Below are 26,485 nucleotides of genomic sequence, written 5' to 3'. Positions count from 1 at the left end.
ATTCAAAATCTTTTTTTTCTTTTTTCTTTTTTTAAAATAATACTCAAAATGATTTTAATAATTTAAAATCTATAATTTTTCTACGAGAAGGTATATATGAAAATATCAATATTCGTGAGTGTTATATTAACTTATGTTTATCTTTAATAACCTCTCAAACCATATAACATTTGAGTGTGGAAAAAATTTATAGAAAATGAATTTATAATTAAGTTGTCGTAATGGACTAAATCAAAAAGTTAAACTCATGAATAAAGACAAATTTAATGAATGTTATATTACATTACACACTCGTTATCAAAAACTTAAAATAGTAGGTAAAAGACAAACTTGATAATATTTTTTTTTTGACTATTGAAAGCTAACAGAAGATGGTTAAAATATTAAAATGAAAAGAAAAATCAAAATAAACTATTATTTAAATAGGTTTAAAATGTTATTAATTATATATTAAGATTGGAATGATGATTGATTTTAATAAGAAGGCATTGCAATCACGTTTTGGAAAAGTACAACAAAAAATAATAATTGCGATAAAGGCATATTGAAGTTTTACTTGTGCACGTGAGTTTTCTGACTGCACGTGGAGTATAAAATGTGGGCCAAAATTTTGACCACGTGTTTAACATTATACCTTTTTTCTATTTTTTTTTCTTCCTTTAGAAAAATAAAACAATTAAAAAGATTGTTTCAAAAGTGATGCATAAAATCTTACAACTCCGTCGTCCCAAATTGCAATTAGGGCATCCACACATTTTCTCAATTTAATGTCTTCTTCGTCTTCAAGCTCAACCAACGACCACCTTCCGCCGCCCACCACAGTGGCGAAGCGAAAGGCCGGTCGGAAAAAATTTCAAGAGACCCGCCACCCGATTTATAAAGGCGTTCGCCAAAGGAATGGTAAATGGGTTTGCGAGCTTCGACGACCTAACAAAAAATCTAGCTTTTGGGTTGGGACTTTTTGTAGCCCAAAAAGGGCGGCTATTGCGTACGACGTAGTTGCCTTGGCTATTAAAGGTGAGTCTGTACCACTCAATTTTCCCAACTTCGCTCACTCATTTCCACGAGTCATGTCCTCGTCTTCTTCCATAAGCGATATTCGAGCCATGGCGATTAAGACGGCAGAGACATTTACGTCAGGCGATATATTGACGCCTTTGTCTCTATCGTCGCCCTCGTCGTTATCGTTGTGTTCTTTAATGTCAGAGGAGAAGGTAGTAGGACCAAATTATTTTTGGGACGAGGAGGAGGTGTTTAACATGCCGGCGATTATTGCGGGTATGGCGGAGGGTTTGATTATAACACCACCGGGAATGAAGAAGGAATTCGATTGGGAGGATTCCGAGAACACGATCGAATTGTCGTTATGGAGTCATGAGTGAAGATTGTTAATTTGATTTGAAGAATTTATTGAACGGTTTTAAAAGGTTGAATGCATCAAAGGAAAACTAAAAGGTGTGGTTTATTACTACCAGAAATCCAATAATACATTCGTACCAACTCAACTATAATATTTCTAGTTTAGATTTTTGGTGTTAGTCACTCCTAGTTCATTATTGTAGCTGATCACAGATTATATTTGACGCCTTAATCGTTTATACAAGTTTGTTTCTTTTACAGTGAAAAAGAAAAGAAGGATGAACTATGTTTACGAACACCAGTAAATAATTTGTGGCTTGATTCTCTATTGCTCTTAGAAAATTTAACAACAAATAACACAGTTTGATTATTTATACAACAACAATAATATAGAACAAAAAGAGATTTATTTTTGAAGCCTAACATATATTTTTGTTTTTTATTTTTTGTCAAAGATTTACTAATTAAACATATTTAATATGTTCGAGAGAGGAAACTAATTAAACATATTTAATATGAGTACTCACTTTACATTAACACCTATCAAAACGAACTCCTTCACAGCATAAATAATATAAGGATAACAAATATGTAGTCATTATTTTGTCAATTACAACCTTAATTGTTAATTCACTAACATTTGATACAAATAGAGATAGATATTAGGTAAGGAACAAATATGGTTTAAATTCTATTTTAATTCTTAAACGATGTGTATTTTATTTATTGAACCTTTTAAAAAAAAGTTATTTTGGTTTTCGTTAGGATTGTGTTAACTTTTAAATGATGTATGATTTCTATATTTGAAATTATATTTTAGATTCATATTACTTAATTGATAAATAACCAACAAATCTCGTTAATTTATTCTATAAATATTTTATGTTAACACAAAAACATAACATACACATTTATCAACTGAACCTAAAATTAATTTTGTTCCTTTTTTTTGGTTCAAAACTCAAATTTCTCATATCACCTCTTCCACTCTCCCACTCTTGCTATTTTTATTTTTATTTCTCAAACTTGGAACCTAATCATTTACATATGTATAGAAGACGTCTCATTACTTTTGTTAGATAATTAATGAAATCTGAACGACAGTGACAAAAAAAATTACTCTGCACTAAAATAGACATTTTTATTTAAAAATTTAAAGACTAAAATAAAACAAAATATAAATTTCAGAACCATATTGAATTAAACATTCATCAGAGGTGTAAGAATTTAAACTAATTTTGCACACATTTAAAGTTAACAGAAATAGACCTTAGGCAATTAAATTATATATGGTAAAGTTGCTAAGCAGCAGAACTATTTAAATATTTTTTTTTGTTTGAGACGATCAATTATTCTTAACCTATAATGTTTGTAGTCACGAATGTTTCATCACAGCTGATCTAAACATAAAATAATGATAAACTTAAAGAATAAAACTAAATCAATAATTTACGAATTAAAGTAATTAGGAAACGATGTGAAATCAGAAATCTTTAAAAAAACTTGTTTAAATTGATACAATATCTAAAATTTAGGATACAATCCATATTCCAAAACTTGTAAAGAATTAAGTTTGGGTCTGTGAGATGGAGAGTAACCTAATAATATTAATTTCAATTATTGGTATTGGTAAGTATAAGGCAACCATAATTATGTTGGTGTGTGGTGTGGTCTATATTTTTTGTTATACTTGTACATATCGTTTTTCTCTCCTAAACAAATCAAATCTAAATTCACACTCAACGAACGATGATGCATCTGCTTTTTTTCATTTTGGTCCCAGAGGAAAAAAACAAAGTTTCTAATAATTGTTTTGTTTTTTTATCCATTCTTATCTCTTTTTAACTCAAACTCTCTACTTTTATGATCAACTTATAGTTATTGTTTTGAAAGTGTAGAATTCAAAATCTATTTTATCTTAATTGCCTCATATGTCATGAGTTACCCTTAATATTACTTCATCTATATATTTTTTATTAGTGACCCATGTATATGTCCAAAATAACAACACATATGCAATAAACTCCTCAAGTTTCATAGCCGGTCCTATGAATTGACCACCTCCATACTTAGACATTATTATGGCTTGATAACCGACCTTTTCATACTTAACTAAATAAAATCAATAGCTTGATATTGACCCACCCTATGAATCGGTGTTCATACTGAGCTAAATAGATGTATGATTTGATAACGGTTTGTATGAATAATTAATCAAAAAAGTATCCAGTCTTTGACCTACAACACCACCAAGAATGTCCAAATTGAAAAAACAAGTACAATAATATTAATAGTAATATAAAAGCAAATGAGATGGAGAATAGACCAAAGTTTATGTCCAGGATCTATCATATATTACAAAATAATATGTATGATATTAAAAATGTGTGGTAATTAAGAAAATGAAACATATATATATATATATCTACCCACTCAGAAGGAAAGATGAGAAAAGTAAAGAAAAATGAATAAAAATAATAAAGATGAGAATAGTAGCAATGGGGGGTGGCTGCCTAGATATATAAATTTCAATAATTATATAATGTCTACTACCCACTTACTACAATAAATAAATAAAATAAAATAAAAGAGTGAAAACGACATGGGCAGAATTATATGGACAGAAAACCCTTTCATTTCCAAGTTTAATATCTACACACTACAATATGTTAAAACTCTTTTTTCTATTAATTTTGTTTCTTTTTTACAAAACACAAACACATGGTTTGATGGATTTTGATTTTTTTTTTTTTAAATAAAAAAATGCACATGCTTTTAAATAAACATTATTTTACTAATTTTGTTTTCCTCTAACAAATTAAAATCAAATCATTGTATTTTCAAATTTTTAAAAATCAGCACACGACTATTTTTAATTGGAAGTTGTACCAAATTTAATGTTTAATATAACACGACGATGCTCTGCCTACTCTCAAAACTAACCATTCAATTTTGTTATGTATTTCAAATATTCCTAAAACGATGAGGATGTTTTGCCTACATTTATCGAAGTTAATTAAAACTACCTTTCATTTAACTTCTTTTTAATTGACACCCGTGAGTGCATGCCATATTGGGCTCATGTTTTGGGCTGATATTAATAACCTATAGTCACTGGGCTTGGGCCAGACCTAATATTTTTTTTCTTTCAATTCTCTTTAAATGTTGAGTAAAAACCGATGAAGTCCTAAAATATGAACATGGAAGGCATCTTGTTACTTTCTTTTCTTCCAATATTTAATTTATATGTTTTATATTGACGATTATAAAGAGAACTATTTATGAAAATTTAAAGATTAAATGAATTTATTTCATAACATTAGAAAGAATTCGAAAAGGAAAAAAAAAAAAAATGCTAAAAGAGCTTTAAAAGTGGAGACTTTGTGTTAAATCTACCTTCCATGGGTTAACATTATGGCAACTTCAATTAATACATTTGTTAGCTAAATAAGGTAATGGGTTAGAACATGGGCTTAATTAGTTTGTTTGGCACATTGCTCGTCTTTAAAAGAAAACTCTTGAGGAAAGGATGGCACAGAAAGATTCTACTATGTTTATTATTCACACAATAATTTAATATTGCTACATTTCTAAATTTTATTAAATCAAAAAGGGTAGCAAGAAAAATGATGAACGTTCTCTAGATTCTCTTAAAGAACCAGAACTTATAGAACAATTTGGGAAAGTTTCATACAATTTGATGAGCGTAAGAACTTAGGTGAAAACCACCACTACCATAGCCAAATCAAGAGTGTTGTTTTTATCATGGGTGTATGTGTGATATCCCACAAGGCCAAATAGCACAAAACATTACCAATAAAATTCCATAAAGAAAGATATTGTTGATATCAAAAGGAGAGAGAAGAGAGGCCCTAAGCCACAATAACCATATGCATGAAAGCACTAAAACTAGAGAGAGAGAGACTAAAAAGAGGGGTGTGGGTGTGAGAAGCACTAAAATTAGAGACCTAATTCATGGAAATTTTTCTAAAAAAAAAAAAAAAAACTATTTGAACGATTATTTTAAAAGAGTGTGAAAGATGAAAACTTTTAGAGTAGTTTTGAAAATTTTAACAAAGTTTTACAAAATAAATAAATTGTATGATGAAGTATTTACATTAATTTTTTTTAAAACGAATAAAAAATGATAAAAAGAATAGTTGTTTGCTTTAGCAAAGGCATCCATATTAAACTCACCCAAATAAATAATATAAAATATGGTGGAAGAGTGTTGATTAAGCTTTTATTTGGTGCTTAAATGATCTTGTACTTAACAATTATGATCCTAATTGACTTTCTCCATTCACAGCACATTTAATTCTTGGTTCCCCCTATCTTCATTCTCCAAATTTCCACTCCCATTCTTCTTTTAAGTTATTGTTCTAAATTTTTTCACTACAAATTTTATCAAGTAAAATTATACTCATTTTTACGTAACTTTTTTTCTTTGACCATTCTGATAGCATATTTGTTTTTTGTTTTTTGTTTTAATTCAAACCCTCTTTTTTATTGGAGCAATAGATTTTATGATAAATATAGAAAAAGTTCATCTTTTTATATGATTTTGTCTTTGGAAGATTTGAATAATACTACACAACCCTTATCTTGTCATTTGGAAAGTTGGATAATTGAGGGTTCTAGGGTTAAAAGTAACACATGGACATCACACCCTATTTGATTATATGTGAAAATTATAAATATAATCAGAGGTTAAATTTAATTCTTAAATCTAGTTTTTTAACTTTAATAAGAAATTTATATGTTTATTTAGTTATTAAGTGTAGAATTTCTCAATTTTGGTCCTAAAACATGTGTTTATTGATAATTTTATTCTTTTCATTCCATATAGTTTTGATAGATTGAGGTGTTGCATGATTTTTTATAATTTAGTGGTGATATAGAGATATTTTTATAGTTTAATTACATTATTTATTTACCCCAACAAACCATTTTGAAAGTCAAAAGCTAACAAAAAGATGAAATGATTGCTATCTTATATTTTTTCCTCAAGTAATTTATGTGTTTTCCTACATTTTAATTAAGACTTTTGTTAGTTACCCTGCTTTTATTGTTGAGTGATTTATAATTTTCATTTGTTCCTGAGTTTTGTTAAATATTGGATTTCAATTTAGTTCTTAAAATTTTAAACTGCTAAAATTTTACTTTTAAAATTTGATTTTAAGATCTACACTTTTATTCTTAATCCTTTCTTTTAGTGTTAATGTATATATATTAGCTAACGTTTGTAAAATAATAATAAGAATAAAAGAAAGAAAGAAATGCATGAGTTTGAGAGGCATAAAGGAAGAAGGTGAGGGGTCGGTATTACGTTTCTCTGCAGACATTCCATTGTTTACTCACAAACTTCATAGCTCTTAGACTTAGGGAATCATAATTTGAGTCTGACATCTCAACAAATTTTAATTTCTTCGTTTCCTCAAAATAAAAAAAGAAAAAGAAACTCAAAATATGAGTTTAATATTATGTTTAAGTTTTTTCAATTTTAATGAACCTTTCTTAGTATATAAAAGTTGTTTATTCTTTACTAAATACCAACAAATTTCTTCTTGTTCTTCTTCTCTTTTTTTGAAAATATGTGTAATGCGAACAATAAAAATGTAGTTTCTGAAAGAGAAACAAAGAATAAAAATTTATTTGAAACAGAAGAGAATAATTTGGCTTTCTTAAATATATTTGAAGAAGAAAAAACAAATAAGTTTGTTAGCACACGAACTTCATTTTTTGAAATAGAAACCAAGAAGATTAGTGGTTAAGGAAGCTTAGTTTCATACCAATAAAAATTTAGCTTTTTTTATTTATTTTTCTCTTTATCTAATTTGTCTTATATATATATATATATATATATATATATATATATATATATATATATATATATATATATATATATATATATATATATTCTGGTCAGGCGAATTAATTAGTAAGTTTAGCTTCTATTAAACTCATATAATTATTTTTAATTTAGTTTCATTAGTCTCTGCAATTTCAAGAAGTTTAAGTAAATGAGAGGTTAGAGGGTAGAGAAAAATAACCTTAAAATGTAATAACGAGAAAATAGTTTGGATGTACATATTATTACAACACAACCAAGATGCAACAAGAGTGATGATGACCTTCCATAACAAGGTACTACGATTTTTATCAAACACCATCAAAGATAAGATATAGCCTTGAAATTATAATAATCTTCCCTTTCATCAATAATTTTCAGTTCACTTCATTTTTTATCAAAACATTTTTAACCAAGATTTTCAATTATGATATAATCAAATTCATCATATATAATTTTGTTTTGTTATATAATATTATTAATTAAATTGAGAGATCACATGAGACTCATTTATATGATTATATAGTAGTGCCAAGTTAAAAACTAAATTCAACCTACACAAAACACAAATTATTAGAAAGAGACCCCCCCCAGTAAGTAGAATGTCATAATTATTATCCAATATCCATAAAAAAATTAGATAAAAATTGCAACCACACTCACATGCTTAGAAATTTAATAGTCCCCATTGGATTAATTAAAGTGTTGTCCTATTATTTTATATATTCAAACTGACTTTACCTCTCAACTTCCTCTTCCTCTATGCTTTTGCTTTTTTCTTCACCAAACAAACTTCTCTCATTTTCAATGGAAACCGCAGCCAAAGCTGACGATGAACCAACTGATCTCTCAAATCAAACCTCATAGTTCTTTACTTTTTTTGGCCATGACGGCGTTTAGAGTCACAATATCAGAAAGAAGAACAAGAAAAACCCCTTTTTAAAAAAACCTATCTTGAATTAAAAGTATAGTTCAAGAAACTTACATATATGAAGGGTACCATATAACACAGCACCTCCTTTATACATACACACATATATATATGGATATACGAAGCCAAAAATTTGATATGTAATATGTATGTATTGATCATATAGTTATATATATATGTGTTGTTATATATAATATGGTGTGTATATGTATATGTATTTATATTATTGTTACTTAGGGAAAATTCCAAAGATTTTGGTCAGTGCCGAAGTCGCGGTTGTCGTCTCCGCCATGGTTGTTGAAACGAGGAGGGCTAAGAAGCATTCCTTCCGCCATATTCATTAGAACATTAGGCATATCAAAGATCAAGTCCTCGTCCATGAACTGATTTCCCAATTCATATTCTTGACCATATCTTGCTCCGTACATGACGTCTTCGGAATGACTTCCACGACGAGAACTGATATTGTTCCGTGCCTCCATGGCAGCTGCAGCCGCTCCAAGGGCAGCAGCAGCAGACGCAGCTGCAGCTTGAATATCCGATGGTGACCTAGAAGCGGGGATGGGGAGAGACGAGGCGGAATTAGGGAAATTAAGTTCGGCGTCTTGGCCTTTTAGGGCAAGGGCGGCAACGTCGTAAGCAACAGCAGCCATTTCAGCGGTGGGAAAAGTTCCGAGCCAAATACGGTTGGGCTTCCTTGGCTCGCGGATTTCAGAGACCCATTTGCCAGTGTTGCGACGGCGAACGCCACGGTAGACGGGGTGGCGGCCAGAAGAAGAAGCCATGAAGGGGGAGTGAAGAAGATGGTGGAGGGAAGGGAAGGCATTTATGGAGATCGGAAAATGGGTGAAGGGAAGAGGAAGAGAGTGCAGACCAGTTGGAAATGAACGGAATTCTGATTAGGGTTTGGGTGGAACACACAGCCATAGCCAGCTTGGAGATTTTTGGGGAAGGAAGGAGAGAAGAAATCAAGGATATTATTGAAAGAGAATTAATAAAAATAATATTATGAAGATGGATATATATGATATATATGGAGGTTGAGTTGACAAGAGATTTGGGAGATTTAATAAAATTATGTGTGTGTGTGGTTTCAACACTTTCACAAACCTAATAATTGGTTCAAAGGCTTTCAAAGGTGGGAAATCATACACATTATTCATTATTCATTAGAGCATCAAAAAGCCTAGCTTTCAATATGAGGTATTGGTCTTACTGTGAGAGAGAGGAAGAGAGTGACATGGTTTTAATTCTCAACTAATTATAGCAACTAACCAACAATAATTTGTGAGTAAATATTTGATCTTTCACTCACAATTGGTGTGTCAAAAATGTATCTAAACTCTTTTCGATTTATGGTTCTATTATAACATCCTAACTTTGAATACAATTTGAAAACAAACCTAAGACCAAATGTTAAAATACATTAATATATTATTCTAAATCTAAACTTGGTTTCTATGTATATATATATTGCAATTTTGATAATATAAATAGTTTTCTTTAATCAGTTATTCTTATGCATTTTTTACAAAAAAAATAAAATAAAAAAATTAACAATATAAAAAATAGTGAAATTAGGGAGTGCAGAAAAATATCTTTGTTAAGTTTAAATATTTTTAACATCATCATACTTTGAACCCGAATCCAAATAGTTTAGGATTCCGGTAATTTCAGACAAAAAGTTTATAATTTATACAAAATAAATTAATATTAATATATTTTAAAATTTTCAATAATTACATTAATTAGATTAAAAAAAATGAAAATTCAAAGCCATGTAAAACACTTAAAAGTTAAGAGAATCTGGAAGTTTCAAGAGTAAATAATAGTTAGTGATTTTTGTAAAAATGTATAATAATAGCACAACTATAGTTTTGCATTAGCTTGCATGTGAAGTAATTAAAATCAACAGTAGATAAATGAGAGACTAATCACCTAATTAAAGGTAGTGGTTTCTAACTTCACTATCATTCTGCTTCATTGAATATTTTATTGTATACAAGTTGAAGATGGGGTACACAAATTTGTACTATATATTATATGTAACTCTCACTGAAGAAAAATAACTCTAATTTGACCTAATTACCTTTTATCTCATGGGTGGAAAGTTTGTATATTAAAATATAAATATATAACTGTAAAATAATTTTCTTTAAATTACCAAGAAATAATTGGTTCAATATGTATTTTTACTTCTGATGTTTATATAATGTCTTCTTCTTTAATTTATTGGTTAACTAAATATATTTTTAGTACTAATTTTCTAATGAATAACATTTGGGTAAATGGTAGTCAAATTTGTGCTTTTGGGGTTTTGCCCAAAAAAAAAAAAAAAAGAAGGGAACATTAGGTTTTGGGGTTTTGCCTCATAAATAAAAATGGTGTCATGTGTCACAATCGTAGCGTTTCAACCTCGAGACGGACGATTGTGCGGCACTTGTTCTAACTCACGAACAAGTCAGCCGATCAAAATCCAAGAGTTGTGGGTAACGTCGATGTATGTCGTAACCTTTCTTCGCGTTTTAGGGAAATTTTATTTATAAAACGCGGGAAAGAAAGAAATACATTGAAATAGACGTTACAATAAGCATTAAAGACTGTCAGTTGCAAGGAAAAAGGGTAGCTTGCAAAGAGTACAACTAATACTTGGGCGGGGATTCAACTGGTATGTCTCCCCTATAGTACATTTTGAACATTTTCTTCTCTGGCAGGCTTGCATATGGAAAATGCCGAAACGTCACACCCAAGCTTTATGACCTAGAATGGAAAGCAAACACCTAAACTAGTTATGCAAAGTAAAGATGGGATAAACTGGGGGTAATCGGAGCATATAACCAAAGGTAAACACACTTTGGAAAAATATGTCTGTGACACCATGCACTTCACTAAACCTACCTATCATGATTATATATGTTTATTTTGAAACTAAATTATAGCATTCCATCCAATGGCTTGTTACATAAATTTGGGTTGAATTTAGTAGATATGTGGCAAAATAAAGATTATGATTGTTACTATACCTACTTTGAGGTGTCCCGAGTAATTAAGGAATTGAGCGTTGTCCTTGGTGTTTAATGTTCGGTCTTTGAAGCAAGTAGATGTTGGATAGGTTAGTTTATGTAACATGTGTTTGAAATGCAAACTTAGTTTTGTATAATCTCACATAATATTATAATTTTAGTTCTTAATTGTCATCTTCGATTTCTAATTTTAAATAAAAACCACCCTCTCCATTAAAATGAGGCAAGTGGAAATTAGACCTATCAATCTTAATCAAGAAAGACATAAAAGCGTGTGGAATTTTTAAGGAAAAAGGTATCCTAATCGTGATGAGCTTGATATATATGACGTTGGTTCAATGAATTTTACCATACAAAATTTAAAAGAAAAAAAACCTTCTCATCTGTTTGTAATTTTGAGACATCATAAACAATTTTTGATGAGCACTTTGATTTTGATTTTTTATGATGTGAAATTTGAACGACTAATTCATTTTCAAGAAAGAAGCCGGAATTTTCCTTTTGACATTGACTACATATGTATAGAAAATATTTGTTCCACCTTATATTTTGGATTACATTTACTTTCCAAAATTTCAAAATATATATTATAATTTTATTCTTAGGATTTAATTAGTCCATACTTTTTTAATATCTAGAATTTTTAACTTTAAATTTTCACTTTAATACTCTTATTTAGTGTTTGATGGTAGGGTTTACAAATTGATATATAGAAAAGTTAAAAAAATATATGTGTGTGTAATTAATTAAATTTTACATTATTTTTGTCAAAATAAAATTAATTTAAAACTTTTACTTTATAATTTTTCAATTAATCAGTACGTATTCATGTTTAAATTTAAAGTGGGTAAGTCTAAATCTTAAATTTAAACACAATTAAAGCTTACGATTAAATTTTTTGTAATATTTTAGAATTTGACAGACTAAATGAAATATCACTACAATTTTAAGGACTAAAAATTTAATATTTTAAATTTTTTTGAACCACGTAATTAAAACTACTAAAAACTCGTAAAATCGAAAAAGTGCTCTTTTTTTATATATATTTATTTATTTAAAGGATCGTTTAGATCGAGAGCATTAGGATGGAAATGTACATGAGATTAACATGTCCCTGTTTGATACAAAGCTTCGTAGCTTATGCTCGTGATCTATATCATTCAAAATGACAAGTTTTCTTCTTTCTCCATCCTCTTATCTCTTTCAATCCATTTTCTATTGTTTCATTTTATGTAATATTATTAAAATTAATTACATGAAAATTAAATTTATGGTTTATATATAGACATATATACTCATATTTAATTTTAAATAAATGGTAAAAACCTATGTAAAAAACATTTATAGTTAGTTAATGATGATTTTGATTAATATAATACAAATGTATTTTTTAATAAGTTTATCATTCATTAATTAGAATTTATTGGATTAATACATCATAATTATATACACTAATCAAATTTATATCTTATCAATTACTCCTTTTATAAATACCTATTAATTAATATTATTATTTGATTTTTAAATAATTGTTTTTCTCAAGAAAATTTGGATTACATTTGTTTATCAATTAATATATTAAAAACTAATAGAGTTTTCATGATTAATTTTACAAATGAAATACAAAAAATAATTATTCCAAAATACATTCTCATGCACAATCAAACACATATCATTTTTAATTTTCACCAATCTTATAATTTTCATTTCAATTCTCTCCATCCAAACAACCTATTTATATTTATTGACTCATTCTAATGATCAAGCTAAGCTAAGTAAGCATAGTTGAAAATAAGGATGAGTTATACCCATAGTCGAAAAAATATCTTTTACCCTTAACATTAATATTTTACAATACTTTATTAACTCAAAAAGCTTTAATTATTCACATGTCTAAAATACCTTAGTTGATATCCATATCAAAATTTCAATTAAATAGTTATACATTAAAATTATGTTCATCATCAACCATTTGGCATGTGAACAAAAAATTAATTGTATGAACACAATCTTAAACCCAAAATTATTATCTAAATATAGTGCTAAAATATATATTATGTAAATTAAAGGTAAAAATTAGAAAATAGTATCTTTCAAGGCCTTAAAATGGCCCATTTCTAGCGTTTGGGCCGGAGATAAAAACTTAGAATTGGGCTTTTATTTTACTTTTTGACATTTCTCCACAAACATTGGCAAGAAATCCACCATTCGTCTCTCTTCCTAATTTTTGCTCTAAAAATGGAAATTCCTAACTTTACCTTTCCATTTTGGTATTGCTTTGCCTCACCATTTTTGTCTTCTCATAACCATTCTCTTCTTTCAAATGACATCAACGTATCCATCATCAAATTTTGAGACTTTATTACCGTTGATTGATGTGTTTCACACAACCCCATAATATATATATATATATGATTTACACGTTGTTTAGACTTAAAAATTTAAATATTTTATATCACTTTATATATACTTTCCGTTTCTATCATATCATAGATCTAGATTTTCTACGCCTAACATACTAGGTCTAGTTTATTTTAAGAAAAAGTTTTGTTTTGTTGAATAGGAGATTTAAGTTTATTTAGTCTATTGTAGCATAACACGTCTAGTTGAATTTTAAATATATTTATACTCTACAAATTAATTCACACAAATTAGGGATAAAGGTAAAAGCTTTTTGCAAAAGAACAACACGCTACATTATAGCTTTTTATACATCAAATCTTTCTATTCTAAAGTGATGGAATAAAATTAGGAGAATATAATGGGTGAGAGTTATGATTTTAAAATTGTGAAGGTAAGAATTTGGTTTGAAAATTGATATATAGGGAACTTTTGGAAGGGAGACAAATTTTAGTAGTTGATGGGATTTGATGATTTATAACAAAGATACTTTTGCCATTAAAAAGATACTCCTTTAATTAGTACTTGAAAATTAAAGGCACCAACTTTCTTATAGTTCATGATTATGAAGTCCTTTCTATATGATTATATTTTATTATTTTTAAGGGGGGGTGACAACTCATCCAAAAATCATCCAACCTTTTAACTATATATGTATACAAATCATCCAAAAAGCTAACCCATGGTTGGTTGGCTGCCAAATTCATCACTTCCCAAAACCATCCCCTCTTGCCCTATCAATATCATTTTCTTCTCTGCTTTTTCTTTGCTTTTCTCACCAAGCAATCAAACCCTATATTCACTATGTTCTCTCTTCCATATATGAATTTCTTCTCTAATTATTCACAAAACCCCCCCTTTCCTCTCCATCTATGTTTTGTTGGCAACCCGAGTTCACATGTGATTAACGTCATTGTAGCCTCTCGTGGACATATTTACCAAACCCCGTCTTTTATGATTTGGTCTCGCTTTCTGAGTTGAACTATGTAAAAGCTCCTAGCACGAGTTTTATTAGTGTTGATCTCATCGTACACTTTACTGCCTTACAGTAAAGAACACAAAAACTAAGTAATGGTTCTTCTTGGAAGATTACTTACTCTTCTCCTTTTGGGAGAAATGTTGAATAGAGCTACTTATATAATGAACTTTCTCTTACATCCGCCTACAACTATATGCATGTATCTCTAGCAAAGTCGAAGTAGTTTATGACACTTGAGGTTGTAGGGCACTGAATCAAACACAACTCAACTATTTTTCAAGTGGTATTATATTCACTGGCTCAGTTGGGCCATTGGTTTAAAACCCTAGGCTCAAACTTTTTCCTTTTGAAACATGTATTTTCTCGTGTTGCCTCCTTGGTACTTTTGTTAAGCTTGAACCCACTCATAGACTTTGGACCTTGCATAGGACAAGCCTCGACATGTTTCATAATTTGTTTCTTTTATTTCACACTTGTAATTATTCAACTTCTTTTATCTATTTTATGTATATATGGCTCCTCACTATAATGCACATGATGATATAAAAGTGTTCGGTGATTTTTTCAACCCCACCATAGATACAAATCTATTGTGGATTGATTTGCTATCATTATTCAAATCATTTGTTACATGTATGATGTATCCAACGCTTAATATATATTTAATTTTCATAATATTATATCTATATAATTTAGTCTTCAATATAAACGTGGATCCAAATTTCAAGTATGATTTGTACATAATTAATCTTTTGGTATATATATATGATCTCCTCTTGTGAGTACACATTCACCTACTCTTCTACAAAATAAAATAATAATAAAAAAAGATAAATAAAATTATGTGAATATCTGAAATGCTAAAAAAGTTGTATATATAATATGCTAGCTAGAAACTCTATTTCTTATTACATTTTTCACACCCACAAATCTATTTTGAAGTAGAGACCACTGAGGCCCAAAATTCACAAATTTAACAAATAATACTTTAGGTGCGTCGTAAGTTATGTATCCACTTTTTTGCAATTCACTTAAAATTCATCAAGATATGTACCAAAGTATTTTTCTAATTAAAATCCTTCTAATCCATGGATATTAATTAAACTAGGTACATTTACACTGTATTAAACAAGATAAAAACCACCCCTACAACGTTCAACTTATGCATTGTTTCACCTTTTTTTCCCTCAAAACTCTCAGCCCTTTATCGAATTAGTCAACTTTTTGTCATTTACGTAGATTTTAGATTAAATAAAAAGAAAAAAAAAGAAAAGAAAAAAGAAAAAGTGAAAAAGTATCAAGTCCATGATAATACACAAGAGAAAACTCTCTTTTAACCACATGATTTTCTAATGAAACCCCTCCATCAATTAAAAAAAAAAAAAGAGTAAAAAGATATATATATATATATATATATATATATAATAGTAGCGTTAAAAGGCTAAAAAAACAAGGGGTCCGTTTACAAATTCAAACTTTTTTTAAAATTCTTCAGAAGAAAAAACAATGTACAGAGAAGGGTAAGAAGAAGGAGTTAGGTTGGTGATTGCCAGCTGCTAAGAAAAGAGTGCGGCAGAGGAGGGGAGGGGAGGGGAGGGGAGGGGTGGGGGGCCAAATAGCAAAAGAAAAGAAGAGAAGGGGCCTGGGAGGAAAATAGGTAAAAAGAGGAAAGATGAAGGACGGGAAAGGGAAATAAAGAAAAGGTAAAGGGGGTGGCAGGTGCAGCACCTGAACAGCGGAGTTTATGGGCCACTCGTGCATACTTTTTGTTGTTATTATTATAAATAGTGAATGTGTAAGCAAATGCATGGATGGAACGTTCTCCTCTTCTTCCAAAAACCCCTATTTTCACTTTCTTTTTTCTTTTTAGTTTTTTATTTTTCTGTCTGACTCACCACACGCTCTCAGATTCTTCTGCAGTCTTACATACCCATCTTTCTTTCTTTCTTTCTTTCTTTCTTTCTTTCTATCTATCTCTTCTCTCTTCTTTTTTTCTTTTTTTCTTTCACTTATTATTATTATTATTCTTCTTCTCACCCTTCCGGTTTAGGGTTTTTCTTGGTAATCTCGTCCGTCCCTCCGTTCAGTTCTGTAGTTTTTGTCGTCATAGAGTTTCAACCTAAAATTAAAATCAACTACAAAGTTAACTAAAGAGGATGAGATTCCTTCATTTCACTCACCAATGTAAGATTGTGAATACTTCTTTTTTCTTAATGTTTAGGTTTAAGTTATATGTTGCTGGTGTTAATTCTTTTGGATGGTGGTTTTCTATTTAATTTGGAATGCTTGCTGTGATTAGTTTGTGTATACGTGGTATTGACTAGATGGTTAAGTAAAATGTACTGTCGAAGTTGTGTTGATGGCTAAATTTTTTTTGTGAGTGAGACGGGTAGGTGAAAGTTACGTTATAAATGTGAGCAAGGTAATTAATAGATATGTGACATTTTTTTTTAAAGGTGACAATCAATAGATATGTGACAATATATTAAAGAGAATGAATTAATCCACGTCTAAAAGAGGTTAAAAAATAGATGATGAGCTTCAAACACAATAAAATAAGTTTATGTTTTTTAAATTTATTATGTTTTGAGAGATTATTCGAGAAAAATAGAAACCGATCGTATTTGATCGTAATAATTATTTAATAGTATATTTTTCTCCAACCTAATTAGTACATCAGTTTATGTTCCGTAAATGATTCATATTTTATAATAGAAGAATTTCAAAATTGATCTTTTTAAAATTATATATATTGATGAATTATTATAAGAAAAAGATTTTAAAAATGTAAATTAATCAATTAATTATTAGGAGATATATATACCTCATTGGTGACAGCCACATTATATTGAATAATTCCTTCCAACAATCAATACATGATTTAAGAACGCCTTTAAGATATTTTGAAGAACAACTAAAATACAAATCATATGTATAGCAGAGAGAAACAATAATTCACCAAAACATTTCCTCTCTTTTTTTTTTCTTCCCATTTTTGCGTCAAAGTACTGAAAAATAAAATCTTATATATCTTGCAATAATACTAACCCTCAATCTAATTAATCAACTCCACTGGCAACTATCAGAAAGCTGCAAAGCAATTGAAAGCATGGACCAAATTTATCAGAGCATGAGAGAACTTCCTTCATCACTTTTGATTTAGTCTTTTGTACCTCTTCAGATAATATTAATATTAGTAATAATATATATATAGACATATAATATAAGATATTTTATTTTATTTTATATTAATTTTGGTGTCTTTTTCTTTTTCTAACTTTTCATAGCAAGCATTCAATTAAAACCTTTCATGAGAAAGTGATAGGGAAAGCAACAACTCTATGGCTAACATTTAATAATACCAAACCCTATCTTTTTTACACCCACTCTTTAATTAATGTCCAAAACACACAACACATATTCATGTCGTGCAAATAATAATACTAATAATAATTTTGTAGCTCATTTAAATATCTTCAAATTTTGATTTGTGAATTTGAGGGCAGAAACTGTTGTAATATTTGGTGGTGTCCCATGTGTAGGGTATATGTATTGTTTTTGTCCAATAGTACATAATTTGACCCAATGGGTTGTGTTAGTAAAAATTATATACAAAAGAGAAATATGATAGTCATCTCGTAGCTTTATAATATTAAGTAGTGTAGTGATAGTTCAAACGATATCTACAAGTGTTTTTGCATCAAATGTGATAAAAGAGTTCAAACAATGATATTCTCAATTCAACTCATAAACCAACTACTTTAAATCAACATGATAAACTAATAATGACCCACCGAGTAAATTCACACCAACTATTTTCATGGAAAAAAGCTTAAAAATAATCCTTGGTGGACAAAGAGTTATATGTCTCAAAAAGCTTATGTATATATTATATGAGTCTAGCTTTACAACACACTAAATGCTTTGCAATAATAGATGGTGCAATGTTTGTTTTTTTGACTGAGAGAGACCGTAAATTGACTGAGACACTTATTTTAGACGAATTAGAAAAGAGAAAGAAAGACATTGTTGGATATAGAAAAAAGGGAAATGACATTAAAATAATAAGGGAAATAGAAATAGTACAAAAGGTGATCAGAGAGTAGATAGGGGAAGATGTGTGCAATGGGGTTTGAAAATATCACATGGGGTCAGATAGTAAAATGGTGGGGGTGTGGTTTCAATTCATTCACACACAAAATAAAAAAACAAATTTCTTTTATTTTTTAAAAATATTATTATTTATTTATATGTAAATTGAAAAGAAAAAAAGAGAAGAAAAGGAACAGTGGGCTCCACTTGTATAAGAGGGCAAAGTCTCTCACTGCCACACACCAACACAAAGAGGCAGCAGATCCCAGCCCCTGAAGCTCTGAATCCCCTTACCCTATTTTCAGATATATAGTACTTTTCTTCTTTTCAATTATTGGTCTTTCCCTTTGCATTTCCTATACACACTCTTATCCTATCCTCTAATCTTTCTTTTAACCTAATATAAATATATCTAACTCACTTCTTTTTCCTTCTCTCTTCCTCTTTTACTCTAGAGTTTTCAACTTCTTACATGTTCCTATAATTATATTATATTGTCTACTTGTTTTTAACTCTTTATGAACAAAGCTAGTTCTTATTCGATCCCATCTTTCTCTCTTCTTCCTTGTTTAAGGTAATGGAGTCCTCTATTTTTGCTTGTAAAGGTAGGGGAAGATTATATGCTTTTAATAGTTTCTTACATGGAGTAGTCGTCTCAAATCCAATCACTTGATATGATAGTTTGATGATGCGATTTAACCAAACTCTACACGCACGAGTTACTGTCAACAACTATATTGGAAAAAAAAAACCTCATATATATGAATTAAATAAGCTAAAAATTAAAATAACAAATAAAGCAATAAAACTAGAAATGCAATAATTTACGTCAAAAAACTCCGAACCGAACAAAAAAAATCAAAACCCATACAAGAATCTACTAGGTGAAAATTTGTTATTATAAGTACAAAGAAATTTCTTTATAACTCCAATTGAAAAGAAAATACGCACTCTCTTAAAATATTTGTACCACTCATGCTCATTTCTTCATTCTCAAACTAGTTATTAAGAAAAAAACATTTAACTAGAGTCCCCACATTCAAGTTTAGAAGTATTTTTAACTAAAACGATTAAAATCTTAATTAAAGACTGTCTATTATTATCTTAAACGTTTAAATTATGCCGTAAAAGCGAGGTATCAATGGAACTTGTGCATGAACTTTGAAATCTCTGTCTCATCAGATGCCAATATACAATGTTGGCAAACACTTCTTTTGGGATTTGTTTTTCTGAAATGAAAATGTGTGTAGGCAATGATCTAAGCTTTTCAAACCTATAATGGGTTTGTAAGTAGCTATCTTGCGTGGAAGTTAGATCTCTATATATCAATATTTTGTATACACTTTTAGCAACCCAATGTTGATACACTGCCAATTTTTTAAACATTTATTACCAAAAAGTGTGTACATTCATCAACAATAATTTCATACCATATAATAATACTTAATTACATGTCATCCCATCACAATTTTTAATATAAGAAACAAAAACTTGATACCCAAAAATGTTTCTTAATTTGGTTTTTAAAAACATTTACAATAATTTAATTAGAGACTCAAATGCATGCTTGTGAGATACATAGTAAACAAAAAAATTAAAATATAATTTTGATTGCATTTTAAGTATAGAGATAAATGGTTACAAATCAAAATTGAGAAAGAGTAAATTGTTAGTGAAGACAAAAACTGAATTCTTAATATATTTGAAACTCAATATGAAAATTTGAAGAAAAGAAGAAAAAACAAAGGAAAGTAAAAAGGGAAATTTATGACCACTTTTGAGGTGGGGTTGACTATTGGTGATGAGCAGGTTGACTGGAGTTCTGATTGGTGGAGGAAACGACGTCGTTAATAGGAGATGGGGGGGGGGGGGGGGTGAGGTGGCAGATGGTTGTAGTATGTATAGAAACTCCTCTCAATAGAAAAAGAATGAGAATGCGACGAGTCAAAAGGTCAGAATCCTAAGCACTGTACACGTCAGCAACATAAGGCCACACCCAACTCGTCTTTACTCGACTTGTCCTTTGGTGTCTTCCTCTGCCAAATTCCAACATTGCCCTTCCAAAACCCTTCTGCATCTTTAAAACCTCTCTGCTCATTCTCTCATTCCCTCATTCTCACTCTCCCTTCCTCTAACCTCCATGTTCAAACCATCTCGTACTGATTAAACTACTACACAAATTCAACTTCATTATATACCCTTTATCCAAACAACTATGGTTTAATCCATTGACATCATACTTCATCTAAACCATATGCGTAACTCAAATATCTTCTTTCATTCAGTAAAACATCCAAAAATAAAGATTAGTTTGAAAGTTTGAATCATATCATTGGAGTGATTCGAAATTATAACAATTATATATATAATTAAAAATATACGTAAACTTTGGTAAGCAAATATAATCTAATTACTATTTATTTTTAACTTAAGCACAAAATAGTTTGGTCCTAATATTACAAAATTCATCCTAATCTTCCTTTACTTTTAAATCCATAAAAAATTCTGATCAAACTTAATTATTAGTTTCTTTTTATTAGGTAATAACCTAGCTTTTTTATCTATAAACAAATTTGATTATTTGCTAACTCGTTTAGCTCAATAGTAATTTATTTAACCTTTCTAAAGTTCGATCTCCTTGAAAAAAATTATTCTCGATCAATTTTCATATTACTTTTACGACTAGATTGAATGATTAGAACATATTAAACAATAACTTAAATTGATCGAGAAATTAAATTAAAAGACTAAACTTATTACTTTTATTTTCTTAAAAAAAATATCTTAAAGTGATATTTTAATCATTATTATTATTTTCTCAAAAGCATACCCAACCTGGATATGTGAGTCAAACATTATGTAAGTGAGTTATGTTTTTTCTCTTTTATAAATAGTAAATGGAACAATCATTAATTTTTAACATAAACTGGAATTGGGTTTGAGAAACTACGCTTAGCCACTAAACTACATGTGTGAGACATTTTTCAAATATTACTATTTATTTCAAAATTTAACTTCTAACATTTTCTTAGTTTTCTTTAATAACTGCTTGATTTCTCTATTCGTAGGAGTTATAACACTAATAACTTTTAACATTTTGATTGAGATGAGATATATTTAAAAATCTAATTGAGTTAGGCTTCTTTTATTCACATGTATAAAAAAGAAAAATGTATATATCTTAACTTAATCTTCTTAATCAAAGATATATCTTGTAGTTAAATGTTAATCAATCTAACTATACTTTTAATGAAACATTTATGATTATTTTCTTATATTCAAACTTCTTAAATGCATGTTTGATAATCATTTCATTTTCATTTTTATATTTTTTTTCTTCAACTCTTTTGAATGTATACTAATTTAAACAGATAGAGGGAGAGAATCATAATTGAAAAAAAGAAAAAAAAAAAGTAGACTTATTACCCCAAGACATACAACACAACGTTCATGTGATTATGTCTTCCCAAAGATTATAATAAGTCTTTATATACTTGCTTTATGTTTCATCAATTTATGCTTTTGTTTTCTTTCTCCAAATTTTCATTGTTTATTTTTGTTCAACTTTGAAAGTGCGCTTGAATTTCTAAACAAATAAATAGAAGTTGTTTTTTTTACTTGATTTTTTAAAAAACTTGAGTATGAAGTAGATTAATTAAAAAAACATATATAGCTATTGAGTTTTAAATAAAAAATAGTGTTTATAAACTTTTTTTTTTAAAAAAAAAACAAATGAATACCTACCATTTTCACGTATAAACACCCAAACTCCTCCTCAAATTCAACTAAATTGGATATTTTATTTGCAATGGTTAATTAACATCAACATAAAAGGCGTAAAAAGGTAATGAAAATACATGTAAAGAAGCAAAAGATCAGTAATGCAAAGATAATATAAATAATGAACATATCTTAAGACACATAATTGAAATGCCATTGAATGTGAATTAATAGTTTCAAAATATCCATAAACACCAAGAAATTATAAAGATTTTACTCCATGAAATGGAAAGCTCAAGATCTGTAGAACACTAAGAATAATAAAAACCGATTATATGTAATGAAAAACCTGAGAAAAAGATGTTATAATAAAACTGATTAATAGATTGGTTAAGGTAAAAGGTTAAGATGGCGCCACCCGTGTGATGGGTAAGATGAAATTGTTTAAAATGATATGAGAGAGAAAGGGAAAAAGAAATAAAAATAGAAAGAGAACATAAGAGTGTTTGACATAGACATGGGACCATCGTCCTGACTCGAGTGCGTAAATTCTAGCTTTTTCGTGGACGACACGATCCGACCCTGCCGCTACCCCTCTTTTCTTTTCTTTTCTTTTCTTTTTTCTTTTTTCTTTTTTCTTTTATTTATTTATTTATTATTTTTTTCTTCTTTATTTTTATCTCTTTACTCTCAATTTCCCCATGGAAAAATGGACGATCAATATCCCCTCTCCGATCTCCGCCACCTCTTGAGTACGCCTCCATCTCGTTCCCATTTCCCTTCTTCTTCCTCAATTCCCCACCATGATCTCTCCTCCTCCGCCTTTCGCCACCACCATACTCCCTACGACCTCATCATGATGATGCCACGCGACACTCCCCTCCCCGACTTTCGCTCCGATTCCACCACTACACCATCTGCTTCCATACTCTCCCCTCACCCTGTTCACAACGCTTTCGACCCCGAAACCGCGTCCATCGCTGCCGACTGCGCTACAGCTCGATGGCCTCGACAAGAAACCCTTACGCTCTTGGAAATTAGATCTCGACTTGATTCTAAGTTCAAAGAAGCTAACCAAAAAGGCCCCCTTTGGGATGAAGTTTCTAGGTATATAATTATATATCTTTTCTAATGCATATTACAAGTTTCTGAATTTGAGACTGGGTGCTGATTTTTTTTTTTTCTTTTTTTTTTGAAAAGATGAAAGGTTTGATTTTTGTTGTTGTTGTTGTTGTTTTTTTTTTTTTTGAGAATTGGGGTTTGAATACTTGTAATTTTTTGTTAATTTTGAAAATGACTATACAGTGTGTGTACATGAATTCAGCTGGTTGGTTTGCTTTCTTAATATTGTCTTAGAATCTACTTTCTTGAAAGAAGAGAGAGGAATTGTGACACACACTGTCTTTATTTTCAGTCCATTTTTTTTTACTTTTTATTTATTGTTGTTGTTGTTATTATTATTATTATTATTTCTTATGAGAACATAAAATTTTGTGTTAATAAAAAAATACAACCCCGCTCCCCTCTCCTCCCCCTCCAAAACAAAAAGGTCCATCAAGAAACTCAAATTTCTTAAACTTGAAATTTGAACAAAAACTTCTCTTTTGTTTTTATGGTTTGAATACAAAAGGATCAAATTTTTGGCTTTGCTTTAAATTCTTCAGCATGAATTTTTTGGTGATGATCAATTGTTACAATTTTGGATAAATCTATCGTGTTTGTTAGTTATTTTTAGTTTCATTTCTTTAAATTGCTTTTCAAAATCTAGGGTTTTTTTTTTTTCTTCTGTCATGCATCATTAATGAAAATTGCTTCTTTTCTGTTTCTTTATTCTATTTCTTTTCTTTATCTCTCCCAAGAAATTGATTTTTGTTTCAGAATTATGGCTGAGGAACACAATTATCAAAGAAGTGGGAAAAAATGCAGAGAAAAGTTTGAGAATTTATATAAATATTACAAAAAAACAAAGGAAGGCAAAGCTGGAAGACAAGATGGTAAGAATTACAGATTCTTTAGGCAATTGGAAGCTCTCTATGGTGAAACAAGCAATTCTCCTTCACTTCCAGATTCCCATTTTGTTGGAGACACAAACCTCAGATTCCAACAAAATGGAACTAACAATCCAACCGCCTCCGCTCCGATGAGCCACGAAGCTCACCAGAAGCATTACTGCGATAGCCTTAGCCTATCCAACACCTCCGAGTTTGAAACCTCGGCTTCATCAGATGGCAATGACGACCTCGGCTCAGTTGGTGTAATGGATAACGATTCAATGGAGAAAAGAAGGAAGAAGCGAGGCGGAAAATGCTGGAAGGCTAAAATTAAACAGTTCATCGACTCGCAAATGAGGAAGCTAATTGATAAACAAGAGGCTTGGTTGGAGAAGCTCATGAAAACTCTTGAACAAAAGGAAAAGGAGAGAATGGTATTCAACGTTATATTATAATCGCTTTCAATTTGAATCTGCTATCCTTTTGATTCGATTATTATTTATCAATTCAAATGAATTATTAGATAATCATGGAATTCATCTAAAAAACGACTGAAAATGAGCAGGGTGATCCATGTATATCTTTTATAGATTCTATGTATATCATATATATAGATTATGATGTCTCTCGTGTCCTTCTACGGACCCACTATACGTATCTTTTCTCACAAAAAGATGGTGCACTCTTTGCTATTTTTGTATAGAATTTTTTTACCAAATATTCATTTCAATTCTATAGACTCTGGTAACATATTAGATAACATAAGGTTTCATATCTCAAAAGCAATTTATTTCAAGCTTGGAACACTGATCATGTTATCTCTCATATAAACGAAAGTAGAATTACTCGTTACACATGTCTGATAATTACAAAAGTGACAATATTAATCCTACGATTTGTCTTTTCAGATTCGGGATGAGGAATGGAGAAGACAAGAAGTGTCAAGAATGGATAGGGAGAGAAGCTTTTGGGCAAAGGAGAGAGCATGGATAGAATCTAGAGATGCGGCATTAATGGATGCATTACAAAGGCTAACAGGAAGAGAATTGAGAGATAATAATCAATACAACTCCTCGCCTGACCACGGATTAATTGTAGCCGAGCATCATCGAAACAATAACGAGAATCAAAACGAAGACGGGAGCGAAATACTAAACAACAACACAGCTAGAGAATTATTAGCAGACAACAACGATAATTACCAAAGGAAAATAATTGATAATCATGGCAACAAGAAACGCAAGGAGAATTCAACATCAACAACCACCACCTACAATCTTTACTTCCAACAACACACAGATTCCTCCCTCTATAGCCGTGGCGGTGGCGGACAGTACGACGGTGCCACCCACATCAAGGAACAAAGTCCAAATAGTTCGAACGCAGGTGGCAGCGGTGGTGGTCATGTGGTGCAAGATAACTGCTTCAGGTTCTTGATGGGTGAAGGAGATCAATCTCAATCTGGTTTGTGGGAAAATTTTGGCCTCAAACTCAACAATGGAAGTGACCAAACTTGAAATACTTAGACAATGGAAAATCTTTGAAAGAGAGATTGATTTTCTGATCTAGGGTTTAGCTGGTTGAGATTATTTAATTTGAAGTTAATTAAGTTAGCTAGTCAATGAATATATTTAGTTAATTATTAATGGGATTTCTTCATCCAAGTTGTTTGAATTGGAGAAGAGGGCCAAGAATTTTTATTATTATGATTATTGCAAATTAATTAATCAAATATTGTTTTTTTTCCCCTTTTTTGTTTGAATTTATAGCTAATTTCCATATGTTCTATACATTTCTTGATTTGTGAATCATTGATTGATAAATTTCTATTTCTTCTTAAAATATGAAGCTTTTTCATATAGTTTCCAACCTTTTTTTGTTTCAAATCATACTGATTAGTTTTGCTAATTTTAAGTCATCAGTTGCTTTTATAGTACATGATTTTTTCTACTTTTTTCTTTTAAAAGGCAGGAATTGATTTTGTTAATCAACATTTTTCTTTTTTGTTTGATCGATTTCATACAACTAATGTTAATCATAGTCTTGTAGATACTCAATAATGCATTGTCGAAAAGTTGATTTTCTGTGAATTTCACACCTTTTACCTTAAACAATTTGTCACTAAAAAATATATATAAT

General features: G+C 29.8%; 3 protein-coding genes across 3 annotated transcripts; 2 read left to right on the top strand and 1 right to left on the bottom strand.

The window, feature by feature from the left end:
- Positions 1 to 767: 767 nt before the first annotated feature.
- CBF3 (dehydration-responsive element-binding protein 1A-like) lies at positions 768 to 1,382 on the top strand. The gene has a single exon (NM_001280675.1). The coding sequence runs from the start codon at positions 768 to 770 to the stop codon at positions 1,380 to 1,382; it is 615 nt and encodes a 204-aa protein (NP_001267604.1).
- Positions 1,383 to 8,304: 6,922 nt separating this feature from the next.
- Positions 8,305 to 9,114, bottom strand: LOC101203380 (ethylene-responsive transcription factor ERF024). The gene has a single exon (XM_004137961.3). The coding sequence runs from the start codon at positions 8,924 to 8,926 to the stop codon at positions 8,375 to 8,377; it is 552 nt and encodes a 183-aa protein (XP_004138009.1). The 5' UTR covers positions 8,927 to 9,114; the 3' UTR covers positions 8,305 to 8,374.
- A 13,907-nt stretch (positions 9,115 to 23,021) lies between these two features.
- LOC101209675 (trihelix transcription factor PTL) lies at positions 23,022 to 26,094 on the top strand. The gene is made up of 3 exons (XM_004137826.3): positions 23,022 to 23,462; positions 24,234 to 24,780; positions 25,255 to 26,094. Exons 1-3 carry the CDS (start codon positions 23,065 to 23,067, stop codon positions 25,861 to 25,863), a joined length of 1,554 nt encoding a protein of 517 aa, XP_004137874.1. The 5' UTR covers positions 23,022 to 23,064; the 3' UTR covers positions 25,864 to 26,094.
- Positions 26,095 to 26,485: the final 391 nt, after the last annotated feature.

This window comes from Cucumis sativus, chromosome 3, assembly GCF_000004075.3.
Source record: "Cucumis sativus cultivar 9930 chromosome 3, Cucumber_9930_V3, whole genome shotgun sequence".
Taxonomy (NCBI): domain Eukaryota; kingdom Viridiplantae; phylum Streptophyta; class Magnoliopsida; order Cucurbitales; family Cucurbitaceae; genus Cucumis; species Cucumis sativus.
Note: the sequence above shows the minus strand (reverse complement) of the source record. Positions and strands in the feature narration are given on the sequence as shown.